We start from the raw sequence: 21,335 nt of genomic DNA, 5'->3' as shown, positions 1-21,335 counted from the left end.
AATTTTCCTATCCTGGGTGACGGAAAAATTTGGATTTTAATAAAAACAAAACGCGAGTATTATGCTTTTAAACTTCTTTACTAAAACTCAGCAGCATATAAGTAGTAGATGTATTAAAGAAATTTTTTATATATAAAGTGTAAATAAACGTATGATATCTAGGATGCAACCTAGAATGCTGTTCATGTCATCATCCAATCAGAACATAGTATAGATGATATCAGTAACTGCCATATAGAAAACTTCCTTCTTCTTTGCGAAGTAGATGTCGGAAAAAACAGGAACAATCAGCAACAGGCAATCGTAGAACAGGAAAACAGAGTTGAATTGGAATGCAATAAGGAACTCCATCGATGAAAAACAGTGCAACAGGAGAAGATGTAGCAATCATTGTTGAACTGAAAGAAAGAAAAAATACAATTACAGGGATGGGTTCCTGGGGGGGATAATACTCGCGTTTTGTTTTTATTAAAATCCAAATTTTCCGTCACCCAGGATAGGAAAATTCTCAATTTTAAGGCAAAACAAAACGCTTCGTATTATGCTAGTTCAAAGCTATGATAAATATTATAAACTTCTAAATAAAAATAAAAGAAGAAAAATACATTAGATTACAACAATAACATGGAAACATGTGATTCAGGTCTAAAGTAGAAGGTTTTAAAAGTGGAATCAGAAGACCAGTTGGCAGCTTTAAGTAAATCTGATAGAGAGGCCCCAGATTGGAAAAGTCTAGTGGAAACAGCACTTCTAGTAGAGTGGGCAGTAAATTTTGAAGTGTCAATACCAGCAAGTTGTAAAGTTTGTTTAATCCATCGGGCCAGAGTAGGAGATGATACAGGTGCATGAGGTTTGCAAAAGGAAACTAGTAATTGGGAATGGGAAGGATTCCTAAGAGATTCAGTTTTTTGCTCATAAGATCTGAGGCAACGAACCACACAGAGTTTTTCGTGATGCGGAAAAGATGGGTAGAAAACCGATTGAAGGTTAGTTTTTGTACGGCGATAAATTGAAAAAATAACACCTTGAGGAGTAAATTGTCTATGAGAAATGTCAAGAGATTTCACATCGGAGACCCGTTTCACCGAGATAAGGCACAGAAGTGTAGTGAGTTTGAAGGAAAGAAATTTTAAAGAGAGGGAATCGTTATCATCCCATGAAATGAACATATTGAGAACTAGATTCACGTCCCATGTGGAAGTGTATTTTGGTAACGGTGGTCTGCGGAAACAAATTCCTTTAAGCAGTTGGCAGACCAAAGGATGTCTACCAATAGGAATGGAGTCGACAGGTACATGTTTAGAGGAAATAGCGGAGCGATAAAGATTAATAGTTCTGTACGCTTTACCAGCATCAAAAGAGGTAGATAAGAAATTTAAAATGTGGTATATAGATGTTTGTAAGGGATCCAAATGTCTTCTATCGCACCAATTAGACCAAAGTTTCCAGGCTGATCTGTAAGCAGATCTGGTACCTGGGGCCCATGCATCAGATAAGATGTCCTGAGCTGATTTTGAAAGTTGGAGGTTAGATCTTGGTGACCCGAAATCAACCAAGCGACTAGAGGTAATTGTCCCGACAGAATCAGAGGGTGGAAATTCCCCTGGGGATCTAGAAGAAGATTCTGATCCGAAGGAAGAAGACGGGGAAAATCTAAGAGTAGATGAAGGATTTGGGGAAACCAAGACTGGGTTGGCCATAGTGGCGTTATGAGAACTAGAGTGGATTTCTGTACCGAGGTTTGAAATAGAACTCGAGGAATGAGATTGAAAGGAGGAAAGGCATAAAGAGTCTTCTGAGGCCAAAATTGCAGGAAGGCGTCTACCCCCAAAGCTTCCGGGTCCGGTCGCCAACTGTAAAATAGAGGTAGTTGAGTGTTGAGACGGGATGCGAAAAGATCTATGTGCAAAGGACCCCAAAGAGAATTGATCGATTGGAAGATTGGGAGATGAAGTTTCCAATCGCTGGAATCCGTCAGATGACGAGAATACCAATCCGCTACTGAATTGGAAATTCCGGGTAGGTATTCCGCTTTCAGGGTAATATTCTTGTCTAAACAAAAATGCCAAAATTCTTTGACAAGATCTGCAAGAACTTTTGAAGTTGTGCCTCCCAAATGATTGATGTATTGGACAGCGGAAATGTTGTCCATACGAAGAAGAATACAACAATGGGAGGAATTCCTTGCAAAACTTTTTAAAGCAAAGAATCCTGCTAGAAGTTCTAGACAGTTTATGTGAAGCAGGGATTCTGAAGGAGACCATTTGCCTCCTGTAGAAAGGGAGCCGCAACGAGCACCCCATCCGGAAAGACTCGCATCTGATTCGATGATAATGTCCGGATTCGGATGGAAAATTGTTTTCCCATTCCAGGATTCTATGTGAGTGAGCTACCAAAGAAGTTCCTCTTTGGCTTCTGAGGACAGAGGAACTTCGTCCGAATAACCGAGGCCTTGTCTCAAGTGGCAAATTTTTAGGCGTTGGAGAGCTCTGTAGTGAAGAGGAGCAGGAAAAATGGCTTGAATGGAGGCTGAAAGGAGACCCACAATTCGAGCTATTGTCCTCAGAGATAAGATGTCTTTGTGGAGAATCTGTCGGATTTCTTTCCGAATAACTTTCAATCTCCTTGGAGGGAGACTCAAAGTGGTCAGTTGAGTATCTATCATGAAACCCAAAAATTCCAAATGTTGAGATGGGATCAGGATGGATTTTTTGTGATTGATGAGAAATCCTAGATGAGTTAGGAGGTGTAATGTCCAGTTCATGTGGAGCAAAAGTGACTCTTTTGTTTGGGCCATAAGGAGGATGTCGTCTAGATAAATAATAAGACGAACACCACGACTTCTTAGAGAGGCAACTACTGGTTTCAGTAGTTTTGTGAAACACCACGGGGCTGATGAAAGACCGAACGGGAGACAAGTAAATTGCCATGTCTGATCGTTCCAAAGGAAACAAAGAAAAGGTTGAGAAAATGGATGGATTGGTACAGTCAAATAAGCGTCTTTTAGATCTATCTTCACTAACCAATCGTTCTTCAGAAGAATGTCTCTTAGAAGATGGATGCCCTCCATCTTGAAGTGACGATAAACAACCAGATTGTTTAAAAGACGTAAATTGATCACAGGTCTGTGACCTCCGTCTTTCTTTTTTACCAGAAAGAGGTTGCTTAGGAATCCCATGGAATTTGGGGGTACAGATATAATTGCTCTTTTGGAAGCCAACTCTTGGACTTCTTGGTCTATGAGTTTTTTGTCCAATAGGGAAAATTGGATTGGGTGAGGTAAATGTGTTTGGACAGGAGGTATGACAAATTCTATTTGGTAACCCATGACCGTATTTAGTATCCAAGAGTCGGACGTAATCATAGTCCAATTGTGGAAAAAATGAAGGAGTCTTCCCCCTAATGGGATATGTTGGGAAGAATATAGGGGTAGGCTTACCTGTGGGAGGTCTGGAGCGGGGATAGCATCTTTGGCCTCTGGAACGCCAAGGTCTGGACCTGTAAGGGAAAAATGGGGATGGAGTGGTAGGTGGAGCTGTGAATTGTGTGGGCGGTTGAGAGTAGGGGCCTCTATAATTTCTATAGTGGGAGGACCGGCCGGAAAATCGGCCCCGGCCTTTTCCGGCCCTCCCAAAAATTCTACTAGAGAATACTTTCTTCATCGATACTTGAGCTTTATTAAGAGAAGAGAAGAGCCCAACATATTTGTTAAGTTCTCTGATGAAATCTTCCCCGAAAAGCATGCCGTTTGTGGGGTTGACCGGTTCGGCAGTGGCTAGATTGGTAAGTTGTGGGTCAATTTTCATGAGTATCGATCTCTTTCTCTCAGTGGAGAGAGCAGAGTTAGCGTTGCCGAATATACAAATGGCCCGCTGAATCCAACCTTTAAGGGTCTCAGTATCAACATTAGTATTAGAATTGGATGCTTCATCAGCCATATCCATAATCTTGGAGAGTGGGCCAAGAAGGTCCATCAATTTGTCCTGACAGGACTTAAAACTACGGTCCACTCCTTTTTTCGGGTTTTTACCCGTTTTAAACAAGAATTTGGCTAATAGAGGGTCCAATTCCGGAGTAGCAGAAGCGTTATTAGGTAGAGAGGGGCGAGGGCATTCCGCCTTTAGCTTGCTACGGGATGGACGGTCCAAAGCTTTATTAGCTCGAAGAGCTAAAAATTCCGCAATCCTTTGATTGGGAAGCCACTCCCCAGATCGTGGATGGCATATCAGAGTGGGATCAAAATATGAATCCCCAGGTAAGTTCACTGGAGTGTCTTCCTGCATAGCAGGGTCCTCGTGATCTGACTCACTTTCCTCCGAGACATACAAAATTTCATCAACCTCATGTATGTCAGAATCCTCAGATTCCTCAGATGAGACAACTCGGTAGGAGTCTGGCTTCGCTCTAAAAGTGGAAGTCGTGGCCCTGATAGGTTGGACTTCCTCTTGGGCAGAGGGTGAGGAAATTGGTTTCTTAGAACCACTAATAGGTACGTCTGGTTTAGAACCCATATGTTGGGTGATATTGGTCTCATGGCAAGTTTCTGATGTGTGTTTCACACTTTTGGAGGTGTATGGTACATTGCCTGGGATATGGCGCTTTTTTGATTTTGCTTTACCAGGACCCTTAAGACCTTTTGCCAGATGAGAAACCGATTCGGCAGGGGACCAATATTGATCCGATGGGGTTATAGGAGGTAACACCCCTGTAATTGTGCCAGAGCGAGCCATCACATTGGATAGTGATTTCTCAAAAGATTCTTGCAGAGTAAGAACTGCATTTTGTATGGATTTAGACACTGAGGCATCTACCATGGACTGTAGAGCGTCAGGATTAACCTTATCAGATGAAACTTGACTATTGTCTTGGGACATAATGAAAATATAGAGATGTAATATAATGTATATGTATATACTGTATACAAGGCAATTATACTGTATATAAAGCAATTAAGGAGAATTTAATATAAGTAGAAGTATCTAAAATATCTAATGCAATAAAAATAAATAAATTAATCAATTATGAGGTAATAAGTAAATTAAATATATAGTAATTAAGTATATTGATAAGTTAATTATAATAAATTCATGAATTAATAAATATACGATATATTAACATTAGGTATATCAATATGGGTAATAGGATTTTTAAAAACTATAAAAATATCAAAATGTAATGATTAAAACAGCCACAAGGTGGCTGCAGAGGATAATCTAAGAGATTTTGGGAGGTTTTTGGGAGGGTACAGAGATATTGACGTATAAGGATATAATTGGATGCTCAGAAAAACAGGCGCGTCCTCGGGCTTCGGCAGCTGTGAGGTGAATGCCGAAAGCCCGGGAACGCTTGACAGGAGATGACCTCGCTGTCAAGAGATCTCGCGAGAATGAGCAGAGCTCGAGACGCGAGAGAAGATTAACAGACACCGGGAAAGACGCAGAGGACGGGTCTCGTGCTGAAAATGGCAGCGAGGACGCAGATGAAATAGAGATGCGCAATAAAAGGTAAAAAACTAAATGAAAGGAATAGGAATGATGAAAAGATCAAAATTAAGAGCCAGGGATGTATATAAAAGGCATACTATAAAGAAAAAAGAGAATAGGAACTGTGTAGAAAATATGAGGGAGTAAAATGAAGTAATTTAGAAGGAAAAAATCTACTACCAGAAAAGAGAATATAGATATATACATATAGGGTATAATAATCAATGAAATTAAATTAAAGAAATTACAGAAATAAATAAATAAATAAATTCAAATACATTTAAATAAATTTAAATAAATTAAATTAATTAATAAAATAATAAATATATATATATATATATATACTCAACATTAATTGACTAAAGGATCAAATCATATATATTTTTATACAATAATACATAAAATCATGGGAGAGAAAAAAATGACATAACTTCACCATCTGCTGAGCAGCAAAGAAGAAGGATGTTTTCTATATGGCAGTTACTGATATCATCTATACTATGTTCTGATTGGATGATGACATGAACAGCATTCTAGGTTGCATCCTAGATATCATACGTTTATTTACACTTTATATATAAAAAATTTCTTTAATACATCTACTACTTATATGCTGCTGAGTTTTAGTAAAGAAGTTTAAAAGCATAATACGAAGCGTTTTGTTTTGCCTTAAAATCCCATTATAGTCTATGGGATTTTTACATTATCAGTTTTAATCCGTCATAGTCCGTTATGAATAACGGACGTTATTTTGTAACGGAAGAAATAGTGCATGCACTATTTCTTCCGTTCATTCTCCCGTCACATGCACCAGATCTGCTGCGAATTTGAAGTTGTAAAATCCGCAGTTGCAAATATTGAAGCTGTAAAATACGTAAATTACAACCTTTCTAGAACCTTAAATTCTTTGTGTGTAAACATTCATTATTTCTTATTCTCATAGTTTTTGTATGTTTCTTTCACAGTTTGGAATAGTTGACGCTGATGGCTTTATCAGTCTCTATCAGACCAACTGGAAATATAGTGCTGCTAGTGGAAGCCCTGCCAAGCCTTACTTGGTAATTTATCCGTTTTATTTTTCATTGATGTTACAGTGCAAACGTGACTCCTCACCCTTCTATCAGACCATTAATATTTTTATTTTAGGTGGATTTTAAATATTACAATCTTTACAATTGTAACTTGTAATTTTGGAATTTCTGACCACTTTAAGATTGGTTAAAAAAGCAAGCACTTTTTATAGTTTACAATAGAAAATAACTAGGTTTTGTGAAAAAACCTGTAAGCACACTCACTTTATCAATGTGAAAACACAATTTGTGGAGGTATATGGGTTTCTTCTTTTGGAATGTTGCAAATGGCTAAAATATAAACACAGAAAAATGTACACTACAATTATTCTGTAAAAGATAATACAGAACAATTGTTTTGGGATAGAAATAGTAAGTCTGGTCCCATGTGGTTGTTTTTTATTTGGTTTTCTTTAGTTTCTCTGTATCAATAAATATGTGATGCAATTCACAATATTTTTTCATCTCTTTTCCATTGTATAGACATGGCAGTGCCATAATAAAACCGCCAATGACTTTCTTTTCATCAGTTCATCCTCTCTGATAGCAACAGCTGGGCAGTCAAGTGATAACAGGTAAGTAAGGAGTATTTCCCTAGGTTATGATTAACCATTTTTTTTACAGCATGTAGGAAGATATTGGAGGAGATTATCCAAACCTATGTAGAGGAAAAAGGATCAAATTGCTTCCTTCAGGCATTTTTTATGGCAATCTGGTTGCTATAGGAAACTGCACCGCTACACTGGTTTGGATTAATCTTCCCCGTCATGTTAACTTGAAAGTTTTTATGTTTATAGATTTGTTGTCATTGTATTTTTTTTTGTATAAATATTAATAAGTAATAATATTTCCTTTTATGTATATAGCACTGTACATAGCTTTTTGATCCTTGTCCCTATTGTTGTTCAAAATCTAAATTCACCTATTAGTATATATTTTTGGAGTGCGGGAGGAAACCCACGCAAGCATTAATCCCTTAAGGAACACGAGCGTACGGGTAGGCCCTGATTGCGATCACATGAGGACCTGGGACTGGCAGCGCAGGCAAGTGGAGGCAGCGGCGGCGACGTCGGAGACAGCCGTGAAAATCGTTGTAAAGTGATCTTCAAGGCTGCTTCTAGGAGTTTCAAAACTACAACTCCCAACATGCCCTTCAGCTGTCTGGGCATGCTGGGAGTTGTAGTTTTGCAAAAACTGGAGGCACACTGGTTGGGAAACATTATCTGTTTCCTAACTCAATGTTTCCCAACCCGTATGCCACCAGCTGTTGCAAAACTATAACTCCCAGCATGCACTGACAGACCATGCATGCTAGGAGTTATAGTTATGCAACAGCTGGAGGCACACGGGTTGGGAAACACTGAGTTAGGAAACAGACAGTGGTGAGAAAACACTGCGGTAGTCTGTTACCTAACTCTGTGTTTCCCAACCATTGTGCCTCTAGCTGTTTCATAACTACAACTCCCAGCATGCATGGTCTGTCAGTGCATGCTGGGAGTTGTAGTTTTGCAACAGCTGAAGGTTGTGAATGTACAAGGTAGGGGTTTACAGCAAGTAAACTCTCTGTGAACCCCTGCCTGTGTGTAAATGTATCCTAAAAACACTACACTAACCCTAAATAAAGAATAAAACACTACATATATACTACATGCTTCACGTGGGGTCACGTGGAGGGGTCCACTGTTCTGGCACCATGAAGGCTTTGTAAATGCACATGGCCCCAGACTTATATACTCTCTCCAAAATTCCCTTGTCTCTCCTTCCCTTCTGAGTCCTCTAGTGCACCCACAGAGCACTTTACATCCACATATGAGATATTTTCTTACTCGAGAGAAATGGGGTTTCAAATTTTGGGGGACATTTTCACATATTATCCCTTGTGAAAATGAAAAATGTAGGGTAACATTAGCATTTTTGTGATTAAAAAAAAATGTTTCATTTTCATGTCCAACTTTATTGAAAATTTGTCAAACACATGTGGGGTGTTAAGGCTCACTGTACCCCTTGTTAAATTCCTTGGGGGGTGTAGTTTCCCAAATAGTATGACATGTGTTTTTTTTTTTTTTTATCTGGCACATTTCAGCAAAATTCGCTCTCCAATATCCCATTGTTGCTCTTTCTCTTTTGAGCCCTCTACTGCGCCCACAAATCACTTTATATCCACATATGAGGTATTTCCTTACTCAAGAGAAATTGGGTTAGAAATTTTGGGGGTCTTTTTTGCCTCCACATTGCTGCTATTCCTGTAAAACACCTAAAGGGTTAACAAACTTTCTGAATGTCATTTTTAATATGTTGAGGAGTGTAGTTTTCATAATGGGGTCCATTATGGGGAGTTTCTAACATAAAAATCCTCAAATTCACTTCAAAACTGAACTTGTCCCTGAAAATTTCAGATTTTGAAATCTATGTGAAAAATTGGAAAATTGCTGCTATACTTTTAAGCCCTCTAATTAAAAACATGTCCATTTTATGATGTCAACATAAAGTAGACAAATTATATATTGATTCACATATACAATATATTTGGAATGTCCACTTTCCTTACAAGCAGAGAGCTTCAAAGTTGTAAAAATGGTTAATTTTCAAATTTTTCATGACATTTTGGAATTTTTCACCCAGAAATGATGCAAGTATTGACGAAAATTTACCACTAACATAAAGTACAATTTGTCAAGAAAAAACATTCTCGGACTCAAATTCATAAGTAAAAGCATCCTAGAGTTATTAATGCTTAAAGTGACAGTGGTCAGATGTGCAAAAAATGCTCTCGTCCTTAGGGTGAAAATGGGCTGGGTCCTTAAGGGGTTAAGGCATCATACAAACTTTTTGCAGATGTTGTCCTTGGTGGGGGTTTTCCTTGCTCCCAAAATTTGGTTGTTTTATCCCTCAGTTTATTTATCTAAAGAGGCAAAGAAGTGTCCCTTTGGAAGCATCTTATTGTCTATTCACACGGTAGAATTCCCACATGCTACATGCCATTTCGGCCTCAAATTAAAGCCCAATTGACTTCTATGGGATTCCACACACTCATTCATACTTCTGAATTTCCGCATGCGGATTCCGCACCAGTTTCACACAAGCCAGAAACCAACCAAATTAATGCGGAAGCGGAATGGGTGTGGATGTGTGGAAATTCTGCCGTGTGAATAGACCCTTAGATGGATGTCAGCTGACAGTTCATCTGAAAGCTATTCCCCCAATGCCCCCCCCCCCCCAATACCCTCGAGGAAGCACTTGGTGTGCAGTGCCAAACCTTAGAATTAAGATAATGCTTCACCTGCATTACCAGTCTTCTTACTTACAGTCTTTGTTCACCAGCTCCACTATGGAAGTCTCTGTTCCTTCTTTGTTCATAGAAAAAGCTGTTTTTACTCAGGTAGGGAAGGATTAACAATGCATATGGTCCGCTAAGGATTAGACAAAAATGTCACATTCTAATTGCACAAATGCTGAAATCCATGCAGATTTTTTGTTCTCAGTGCAGGTATAAGGTTGCCAATCATATGTATTGTGCTGTACTTGGATGTGAATATTTAGTACGGATTTCAAACTGAGAATTGTATATGTGAACCCAGCCCAACAACGTCTCCTGGTTTACAAAAAGCGGGGACTCTTATCTAAGAATAAATATTATCTACACGTATAGATTGGATATTTTTTTTTTAACGTTTTGTAAGTATTTTTGTCTTTATGTTCCAGAAATATCTGTTTGTGGGATACATTGGTCACCCCGGCAAACAGTTTAGTTCATGGTAAGTATTCATTCTTCACTCAGTTCACAGTTTTATTTGTATTCTGTTCAGCTTTTTGGACTTCATTGGTATTTTATGAACAAAATAAAGACAGATCTAATCTTTTGTCTTAAAGTGTATCTGTCACCTAGGAAAATTTAAATAAAAAAAAGTTACTCACTGTAATTAGGATCATGTTACTTTTATTTGTGTTGGATCTAGTTCTGGCTGATGTGCTGCTCGTGTCTCTCTCCTGCATTCCTCTCCCTAGCAATGGGTGTGTCCCTGAACAATCTGTGTCAGCTTTCACTTCCTGCCTCTGAGTCTCTCAGTGCCTGCTGCAGGGTCAAAGGTGACCTGCAGTGAGTACATAGATGACTTGGCTGGGAGCTGAATATCTAATTAGCCTGTAAGGGGACATCTACCTCACACCACCTGGGAGCATTTTAAAGAGAATCTGACCGTTATTTCACATGCACTAAACCCATAATGCTGGGTTATAGTGCAGGTGAATAGCTGTAAACAGAGGGGTTACTTACATTTTTTAGGTTAGATTTACTTACATTTTTAGGTTAGATGAGTTTTGTCTGTTACAGTCCTGTTGCCATTGCGCTCCAGCCTGTAATGGAGGTGGGGAGCGAGCTTGCCCAGCTCCCCTGCCTTATCAATATTTACTCCCTGGCCTGCCCCCTTCTGTGACATCAGAGCTGGGTGTAGTGAGGAGTAGAGCAGTTATTTGCTTAACCCCTTAACGACGAGCGCCGTAAATGTACGTCCTGGTGACATCCTAAGCATAACCGCGGGCATCGGAGCGATGCCCGGATCATGCGCGGCAGGTCCCGGCTGTTAATCGCAGCCAGGGACCCGCCGATAATGGCGGACATCCGCGATCCTGCGGATGTCCGCCATTAACCCCTCAGATGCCGTGATCAATACCGATCACGGCATCTGCAGCATCGCGGTCACTTAATTGGATGATCGGATCGCCCGCAGTGTTGCCGCGGCGATCCGATCATCCAGCACGGCAGCCGGAGGTCCCCTCACCTGCCTCCTCTGTCTTCCGGAAGTCTTCTGCTCTGATCTGCCTTCCCGCAGACCAGAGCAGAAGATGACCGATAACCCTTATCAGTGCTATGACCTATACATAGCACTGAACAGGATTAGCAATCGAATGATTGCTTTAAATAGTCCCCTATGGGGACTATTAAAGTGTAAAAATAAAAGTTAAAAAAGTAAAAAAAATGTGAAAAACCACCTCCCCCCCAATAAAAACGTAAATTGCCCCATTTTCCCTATTTCACCCCCAAAAAGTGTTAAAAAAATACTTTATATACATATTTGGTATCGCCGCGTGCGTAAATATCTGAACTATTAAAATAAAATGTTAATGATACCGTACGGTGAGCGGCGTGAACGTAAAAAAAAGTCTAAAATAGCTGCTTTTTATAACATTTTATTCCCCAAAAAATTAATAAAAAATGTATTAAAAGTTTTATATAAGCAAATATGGTATCAATAAAAAGTACAGATCACGGCGCAAAAAATGAGCCCTCATACTGCCGCTTATACGGAAAAATGAAAAAGTTATAGGTCTAAATACGGGGATCTTAAACGTACTAATTTGGTTAAAAAGTTTGTGATTTTTTTTTTAAGCGCAACAGTAATAGAAAAGTATGTTATCATGGGTATCATTTTAATCGTATTGACCCAAAGAATAAAGAACACATGTAATTTTTACCTTAAATTGTACTGCATGAAAACGAAACCTTCCAGAATCAGCAAAATTGCGGTTTTCTTTTTAATTTCCCCACACAAATAGTATTTTTTTGGTTGCGCCATACATTTTATGGTAAAGTGAGTGATGGCATTACAACGGACAACTGGTCACGCAAAAAACAAGCCCTCATACTAGTCTGTGAAATTATAAAAGAGTTATGATTTTTTGAAGGCGAGGAGGAAAAAATGAAAACGTAAAAATAAAATTTTCTGCGTCCTTAAGGCCCAAATGGGCTGCGTCCTTAAGGGGTTAAAGGGGTATGCCAGGAAAAAAAAAAATTATGTATCAACTGGCTCCAGAAAGTTAAGCAGATTTGAATATTACTTCTATTACAAAATCTTAATTCTTCTAATAATTATCAGCTGCTGAAGTTGAGTTGTTCTTTTCTGTCTGACAACAGTGCTCTCTGCTGACATCTCTGTCTGTCTCCGGAACTGCACAGAGCATAATAGGTTTGCTATGGGGATTTGCTTCTACTCTGGACAGTTCACAGGTGTCATCAGAGCACTTAGATATAAAGGAACAACTCAACTTCAGTAGCTCATATGTACTGAAAGGATTAAGATTTGCTAATAGAAGTAATTTACAAATCGGTTTAACTTTCTGGAGCCAGTTGATATTAGCCCAGCCGGGACCCTGGGCTAATAGCGCGCAGCACCGATTGTTGTGCTGCGCGCATTTAACCCTTCAGCTGAAGATTAAAGTAAACGCTTCCCGGCAGCTCAGTCGGGCTGATCGCGACTATCGCCATAAAATCGCAATGTCCTGATCAGCTAGGACGCGAGCGGAGGTCCCCTTACCTTGCTCCGTCGCGTCCGATCAGCGTTTGATTGCTCCAAGCCTGAGCTACAGGCTTGAGCAATCGAGCCCCTATCTGACTGATCCATGCAAAACTATGGCTTTGCAGGGATCAGGGTAAAAGATCAGTGTGTGCAGTGTTATAGCCCCCTATAAGAGCTATAACACTGCAAAAAAAAAGTGGAAAAAAAAAGTTAACAAAGGTCAATTAACCCCTTCCCTAATAAAAGTTTGAATCACCCCCCTTTTCCAATAAAAAAAAAAAAACTGTGTAAATAAAAATAAACGTGGTATCACAACGTGCGTAAATGTCCGATCTATAAAAATATATCATTAATTAAACCGCACGGTCAATGGCGTACGCGCAAAAAAATTCCAAGATAGTGTCTTTTTGGTCACTTTTTATATCATAAAAAAATTTATAAAAAGCGATCAAAAAGTTTGATCAATACAAAAATGGTACCAATAAAAACTTAAGAAAACGGCACAAAAAATGAGCCCCCATACCGGCCCGTACGCGGAAAAATAAAAAAGTTATAGGGGGTCAGAAAATGACAATTTTAAACGTCTACATTTTCCTGCATGTAGTTATGATTTTTTTCAGAAGTATGACAAAATCAAACCTGTATGTAAAAGTAGGGTATCATTTTAACCTTATGGACCTACAGAATAATGATAAGGTGTCATTTTTACAAAGAAATGCACTGCGTAGAAACGGAAGCCCCCAAAAGTTACAAAATGAAATTTTTTTTCTTCAATTTTGTCTCGCAATGAATTTTTTTTTCCGTTTCGCCGTGAATTTTTTTGTAAAATGACTAATGTCACTGCAAAGTAGAATTGGTGGCGCAAAAAATAAGCCATCATATTTAATTTTATGTGCAAAATTGAAAGCGTTATGATTTTTAGAAGGTGATGAGGAAAAAATGAAAATGCAAAAAATGGCGGTTAAGGGGTTAAGAGGACTGTCTCATCAGGGTACATAAGAAATCAGCTGATCATAAAATTGCTAGCTGTTCGGGCTCATAGAGGGGGGTCTTTTAATGGGCCATATGTAGTATAACTTAAAGGGGTTCTCCATCATAAGGTGATTTTAGTACATACCTGGCAGGCAGTAATGGACATGCTTAGGAAGGATCTGCGCTTGTCTTGGGGCTAAATGGCTATGTTGTGAGATTGCCATTATACTGTGGCAAGCTTTTTGTGAACTGGTATTTCCTTTTTTTTTTTTCACTACAAATCCCACAATTTCCCACAAATTCATTTTGAAACATAAATGAGCTGCATCCATTCAAAAGACCTGCGGTTTTCAATCAGGGTGCCTACAGCTGTTGCATTAGTTGCAGATTGATCTCTCTCCCACCAAGCGATCCCTCCACCCATTGAAGCAGACAGGCTCCCTGTTATCAGCTGACTAGTGAGTCAGGTCTCTGACAAGAATCATTTTGTATGCTGTTAAAAATAAATATTGGGGTGAAAATCACAGAAGCATTGAGAGAAAACCATCCCACACAGGCACAATATTATGAACTACACTAACTTTAAAGCCCCTGTAGCATAGTCAAATAAAAACAATTCTTGGAATATCCCTTTAACAGTTCAGTGGACTCACCATTGTTATTTAAAGCCCTGAAGGCTGGGTCCACATATGCATTTTAAGGGAATATATATTTTCTGTGTCTCAACTGATGCAAAAATGTAGTAGTACTTATCACGCTTTTTCACCGTTTTCAACTAAAAAGTTTTAAAGGCCCAGGAACGATCCCATTGACAACAATGGAATTGACGCTGAGCCAGATCGCCAGGTATGGAAGTGAGCCATTACTTGGGACAGCATATTTTATGGTTCAACAAAAGTTTAACATCCATAGCATCAAGACTAAATCTTTAAACTCCATGCATGGTGGGATGGCAACCTCATTTTAACTTTGTGTAAAATACAAAAAGAAACACAACATGGAGGGAGTTTCAAATACATACAATGTAAATTAAGAAGAATTGGAAATAACATATTGTGACCACAACAGGACAGGGGGTAAACACCAGACAAAGGGAAGATAGGGAGGTAGAGGGAAGGCTACTCTAGGCTATGATGGTCTTAAAAAGGAGATGTCCGGTACGGACTATTCTTATTCCATCCTGCCGAGCTGCAAAAAAAAGAGAAAACAAATTTCCACTTACCTTCCTACGTTACCCCAGAGCTCCGCAACAGCTGATTGGTCGGCCGGGCTGTCTACTTCCTACTTCCCTTAGCCTGGGTCGTCACACGGCACTTCAGTCTGTCACTGGCCGAAGCGGGACATCGATGTGGCCGGTGATAGGCTGAAGCGCCGTGTGATGTCCTGGGCTAAAGGAAGTAGGAAGTAGACAGCCCGGCCGATCAGCTGATGCAAAGCTCTGGAGGAACATAGGAAGATAAGTGAAAGTTTGTTTTCTCTTTTTTTTTGCAGCCCGGGCAGGATGGCACAAGAATAGTCCGTACCTGACATCTCCTTTAAACTAAATCCTATAATCTAAGTCAGATTTAGGACTGGAGTGCACCCAAAGACAGCCATGACCAGGAAGCAGAGGTTTTATGAAGTAGCAGAAAAAGGAGATTGGGGGGCTCACACTATATGTATATATACCGAGGTACTTGTGTTGCACGTACCCTACGTGTCAAACAATAAAAGTAGAATAGAAAAGAGGAGACAGACCTCAAGGTAGATATATGTAGAAATGGACAAGCTAGTTGATATGCATAAACAATTTATTAGTCAAATACAATTGATAGTTTGTAACAAGCGGCTGGTGCTGTGCACCACTCACCACACTGCTTCTGAAGATCTCCGGAATAGGAACCTTGCTTCTCAGGACTGGCACGGCTGTGCGGCCGGCCCTAGGATAATGTCCGTGCGTTGGTCTTGTTTGGTGTCTGGAGTGGCACAGGTTAGCGTCTGGCAGATGATGGATTGGCGGTGGAAAGATGGCAACAGTCTGGGGGTGAGTGTGAGCAGACAGCGGCCTCGTGCGGCCTCGTGTGTCCAGCGCTCATCTTACCGGTGGGCTGCAAACCGGGGGGGGGTTCCAGTGGTTGCAAGTGCTGGAAATGCTGTAAATGGTTGTTTCTTCAGGGTGGTCTGTATTGACAAGGTAGGTAGGTCGGTATGCTAGACACGTTTCGGGGAGACCCCTTTCTCAATAGCATTGTAAATTGTTTATGCATAACTAACTAGCTTGTCCATTTCTACATATATATATATATATATATATATATATATATACACACCTGTCTGTCTCCTCTTTTCTATTCTGGTTTTATGAAGTAGCCACCAGACTGCATAGAAAGAAAAGTAACAATAAGCATCTGTATGGAGCTCCATTTATCCTAAAATCAACAACCATCCCTTCCAGTACAATGTGAATTGAGGCATTGGACCACTTGCAAATCCTAGGGATGATCTGTCTAATGGCTGTAAGAAAATGACCTATAGAACTAGGTAAAATTGTAAGGAGGGCCATTGCAGGTGTGGTAAGATATGTTGAACATGCGTAGGGCAAAGACCACTTGCCAGATACTGTACACTCCTGTACAACTCCATCAGATATGGAGCATGGTACCAGGTGAAGCCGAGCAATGCCAAAGGGCAAGTTACATCTCAGAGACAAGGAATTAGAGCTGAGGGAAAGCATATTTTAATGATCTACCTTTTTAAACTAAAGTACCGATAAATTAATTGCATTCTTAATCTCGATTTGTAAAAATGATACATTTTATTTTTATTTTATATTTCAGCTTTCACCTGCCATGATAGCGGAGCAACTGTTATAGCATATGCACCAAAAAATCAGCTCTTAATATCAGGAGGAAGGAAGGGTCTCATTTGCTTATTTGACCTGCGTCAGAGACAGCAGCGGCATGCCTTCCAGAGTCATGATTCTGCTGTTAAGGCGATTGCTGTTGACACAACAGAAGAATATTTTATCACTGGATCCGCAGAGGGTAACATTAAGGTATAGTGTTTATTTCATATTTCTGGCATACATCATCAGAATATTGAAGCATATGGTCACTTGAAAAGCCTATGTACAGCTAGATGTCTTCTACATAAAATTTACTGTACTGTTATTTACTGTAGTTTTACTATAGTCAGTTCACATCCACAGCTGCATTTAGGATTCTGCAGGCTTTAGAGCTGAAATGTGCCAACAAATCTACCAACATGTCTTGCTGGAAAAAAGGATTGCCCAGCACAAGAATGATGCCTTTCACTTGCCTTAGCTTTTATTGAAGAACATAGTACTATGTGAAAGGCATTGTTCCGGTGCTGGACAATCCTTTTTTCCGGCATGCTTTGTCGAGCTGAAGACGAGACGGGTGTGTTCCGGGCACAGATGTGCATGTGAGACAGGGGTGAGCCGTTACCCTGGTTGAGTGTGAACATGTCTTCCTGGTGCAGCACTAAGCTTGCTCTTGTGATTTACACAGTGCTGACTAATCGTGATTGATAACAACCATCAGATGTTTGAATCTGGTCTACAAGACATGCTGTGGATAAATGCAACGTAGACATGGAATCTTCACATTCAAGAATGGGAGACTAATCCATATGGGTTTTCCATAAAATTTTGCATTGTAATTTCATTGTTTAAAAAAAAAAAAACGTACCCTTATATTTCACAGTAATTATTATTTTTTTTTTCTAGAGTTCATTGTACAGTAGAAAAAAACAATTTTCAGCGAAGGAATATTTGAGATAGTTCCCCCAATACTTCCATAAACAGTAACGATTACAACTCAACAATAGCCTATCGTAATCTAGGAAAGAATGGTGGGAGCTACTTGTTGGACCCAGCTAGGCATTATAATGTTATGCAGATGTAAAAAAAATATATATATATATGCATGTATGTTTTTTGTTGCAGGTCTGGAGCCTGACGACACTAACTCTAATGCACACTTTCCTCAATGAGCATGCACGCCAGTCCATCTTCAGAAATATCGGAACAGGTGTGATGCAGATTGAGACCGGACCAGCCAATCACATTTTTTCTTGTGGTGCAGATGGAACTGTCAAAATGAGAATATTGCCAGACCGTTTTAGTACAGTTACCGACCTTTTGAAAAATGAAGTCAAATTTGTTCTCTGAACTTTTTACTTTGTGTAGTTTAACCCTGTGGACTCTCTTCAATGCATTGTACTGCACTAGCACTGAAAGTGGATTGAAATGTGATGTGTTAGGGAAGAAAAGTGGCCGGCAGATAAAATGTGCAATGCTTTAAAGATGTGCCACTGTGATGCTTTGCGCAGTTTGTATTTATTTTTTCTCGTTTTTGCCCTTGACGCACTGATGCCTTAAATGATTAACACAATCATTCATCTATTGAATGCTATGTTGCCTAAAATAGGAAAATGGATACATTTGTAAAATAAGATATATACATTTATATATTCCTACATAATTGTGCTGCTGCTGTTTTTTTGTTCTTCTAAAAAAAAATAATGTTTGTACATGTGTTTAAAATCTGCACACTTGGAGAATATTTTATTAGCTAGGTAATATTTAAAGCTTATGATTTAATGATAGTTATATATACAGAAATGAAGATAAATTATATTTTAGGGCAATCAAAGCTAATTAAAAAATGAAATACGTTATACTGTTAGGTATACTTTTACCTATGTAGAAGAAAAAATTCCTGGGTCACAAAGGAAAAAAAAAACTTTTTCCGCAATTTGTTCTTGGCTTATATTTATTAAAATGTCCTGTAAAAGCACTTGCATAACTCTATTACAGTACAACAGTTTTTTTTTTGTATTTGTCAGATTTATAGAAAGGTGTATATATACATCTTTTGATTTCTTAAAACGTAGGTTTATTAATAATAATCTAACTCTATTTTAAGTTTGCAATAAACTGCAATAGTCCCAATCTCCCATTCACACTGGGGTTCAGGAAATTGGGGAAGTGCCTAAGCTGAAATGACATGCATTGTGAATTTTCCATTTATTATTCTATACATTTTTTAGATACACACAGAAATGGATACAAAATAGGATTAGTAAAAGTAATTAGTTAATAATTCTATAATAATGCTGTACTGTATTGGCTTTAGCTGCCCCTGTGTTGGCCTTTTACATGAAGGGAACAAGGTTTGCTATTTTTTGGAATAAAATACTGGTTCTGCAGGGTCAGTAGAAATCCATATCCCTATGTTATTACAATTGTTTAGGTTCTTTTACACAATGCAATTCTTAGCTGAACGGGACGATTATTGCTCCATGTAGATGCGATTAACTCAATTCTTCATATGATTGCATCCTTTATGCCTATAAATCTTAATTTGTCAGAAGAACATTTCCCCTTGTTAACAGGTGATGTTCTTCTGACAATAATAAAAAAAAGTAATTGCTTAGTCCCAACAATTGGGACATTTAAAGGGTTGTTTTAGCAAGCATGAAAGGGGTACTACCGTGCTGACAACTTATCCCCTATCTAAAGGATAGGGAATAAGTTGCCTGACCCCGCAATCTCGCACACAGCACCCTGCCCTCATCAGGCCCCGGAGCGAACATCGATCCGGGTTTGATGACTGCCGATCACGGGGCCAGAGTATTGTGACGTCACGGCTCCGCCCCCATGTGATGTTACGCTCTGCCCCTCAATGTAAGTCTATGGTAGGGTGCGAGACAGCTGTCTCGCCCCCTGCCATAGACTTGCATTGAGGGGCGGAGCGTGATGTCACACGGGGGCGGAGCTTTGACGTCACGATCACCGGCCCCGTCATCAGACCCGGAGCGGATGATCGCTCCGGGGCATGATGTGAGCGGGTTGCTGCGTGCGAGATCGCAAGGGTCCCCAGCAGCGGTACCCCACGCGATCAGGCAACTTATCACCTATCCTTTAGATAGGGGATAAGTTGTCAGCACGGTAGTACCCCTTTAATTGACTGGTGCATAGTTGATCAACATTCATATTAGGCAGTTGTCTCTCTTTAAACAGGCCCTTGTTCCCTTCATGACATTGAGGCTACATCTTAACATCCTGGCTCCCAATGGGGAATGATTGGTGGGATGTAGGAGTTGATTGCTGTCTAACCTGCATTTTCATATTTTGAAAATCGTCTTAAAGACGTTTGACCAAAAGACTAGAAAAGCACAAAAAAAATACTTTAACTTTCATTATTCATTTTTTTCCCTTCATGTTTATTTTCTGTACTACAGCTGCATAGGTCTAGTTATTGCTAAGCCAATGTTCTCTTTGTTACATGACTAAATCTATTCTGGCTTAAAGGTAAAGTCAAAACTTTCTCTGGCTAATGTAAATAAATGATGTATTCAGGAGGCATATTCCAGGTAATTCTTGCTTTTCCCTGATAACTCAGTTTTGTTTGACTTTAGTTTTAAGAGAACCAGGTCAGTAAGAAAGATTTATGTGCTTAAACATACACTTTTAATAGCTGCCAGACGAATGTTCTTCTCTGAAGATGGTCGAACCTTCATGAGTTTTCCGTGGCTAGAGGATGGGTAAACCACTGCCATACAGCTCTAGCGGCAGTATATCTCCCTCAGAACAAAAGTTATAACTCAACATGCCCAGTCCTTCTCTTCATCATCTGCTGTGGAATGATAAACAGTCGGCCAGTACAGTCAAAGTCGGTGGGTTTGGCCATTTATTGTCTAAAGTGTAAGCTATAAAGTCAGCAGCTGCAGTATAGAAAACAGTTTGACAAGTTTCATGCCATCAACAGCCTCCTGAATTGTTTATTTCCATTAGTCAGAAGAACGTTCTATTAATATCTACTACAGTGCATTAGCCAGTTCTGTGACTGTGGCAATAACTGTAAAGTAACACAATGTAACATGCTAATTATGGTTTAGGTGCAAATCATCATATTCATACATTCTCAGGACTTGGGTTTTTTAAATTACAATAGTAAGGAAAACTTTTTAAACTATATTTTAATTATTTGAAATGTTTGAAAAGTCACAAAATTCTGAATATAAGCTTATTAAGAGGTGCAATAACATGACAAGTAAATCGAGTTCTACAATATAAAATTGAAATCTAGTAATGCTAAGTAACAATTGACCATAACTGTGTTAATAGACTGTTTAAAGTAAAAAAAAATTCTAGATTACCGTAATGAATCTACCATGGGAACAATTGTGTCTTTCAATCTCAGTTTCTAATGAATAAAAAAAAAATCATGTGATTTGTCATGTACCAAGCAACCATCTTTTCAATAAACTTAGAGACCATAAAGTCTAGTTTGACATTGCTGCTTTTTAGAATCTAGTATTGCAGATCATTTATTGCATTTAGCTTTTCTTAATAATTTGGGTACAACAATGTGAAAAGGGTTGAGCGCTTTAATTTGAAATTAAATAAGAATATAATTTTGATTTAACAGCTGCTAAAATACAATCCCTTACAGCCATATAAATGACAATCTTACTGACAGTATTGAAGAAACTTCAAATGTGGCCATTTT

The 21,335-nt window shown here is 39.1% G+C and overlaps 1 protein-coding gene across 6 annotated transcripts in view; it reads left to right on the top strand.

Moving 5' to 3' along the window:
* DMXL1 (Dmx like 1) overlaps nucleotides 1–21,111 on the top strand; it is a 151,908-nt gene extending 130,797 nt beyond the window's left edge. For all 6 annotated transcript variants that reach the window (XM_056537383.1, XM_056537380.1, XM_056537384.1 and 3 more), the window contains 5 exons: nucleotides 6,449–6,541; nucleotides 7,037–7,128; nucleotides 10,256–10,308; nucleotides 16,635–16,852; nucleotides 17,765–21,111. In XM_056537383.1, coding sequence (XP_056393358.1) covers nucleotides 6,449–6,541; nucleotides 7,037–7,128; nucleotides 10,256–10,308; nucleotides 16,635–16,852; nucleotides 17,765–17,989 — 681 coding nt within the window. In that variant the 3' untranslated portion in view covers nucleotides 17,990–21,111. The remainder of the gene's footprint in view (nucleotides 1–6,448; nucleotides 6,542–7,036; nucleotides 7,129–10,255; nucleotides 10,309–16,634; nucleotides 16,853–17,764) is intronic.
* Nucleotides 21,112–21,335: the final 224 nt, after the last annotated feature.

This window comes from Hyla sarda, chromosome 1 (assembly GCF_029499605.1).
Source record: "Hyla sarda isolate aHylSar1 chromosome 1, aHylSar1.hap1, whole genome shotgun sequence".
Lineage (NCBI taxonomy): Eukaryota > Metazoa > Chordata > Amphibia > Anura > Hylidae > Hyla > Hyla sarda.
Note: the sequence above shows the minus strand (reverse complement) of the source record. Positions and strands in the feature narration are given on the sequence as shown.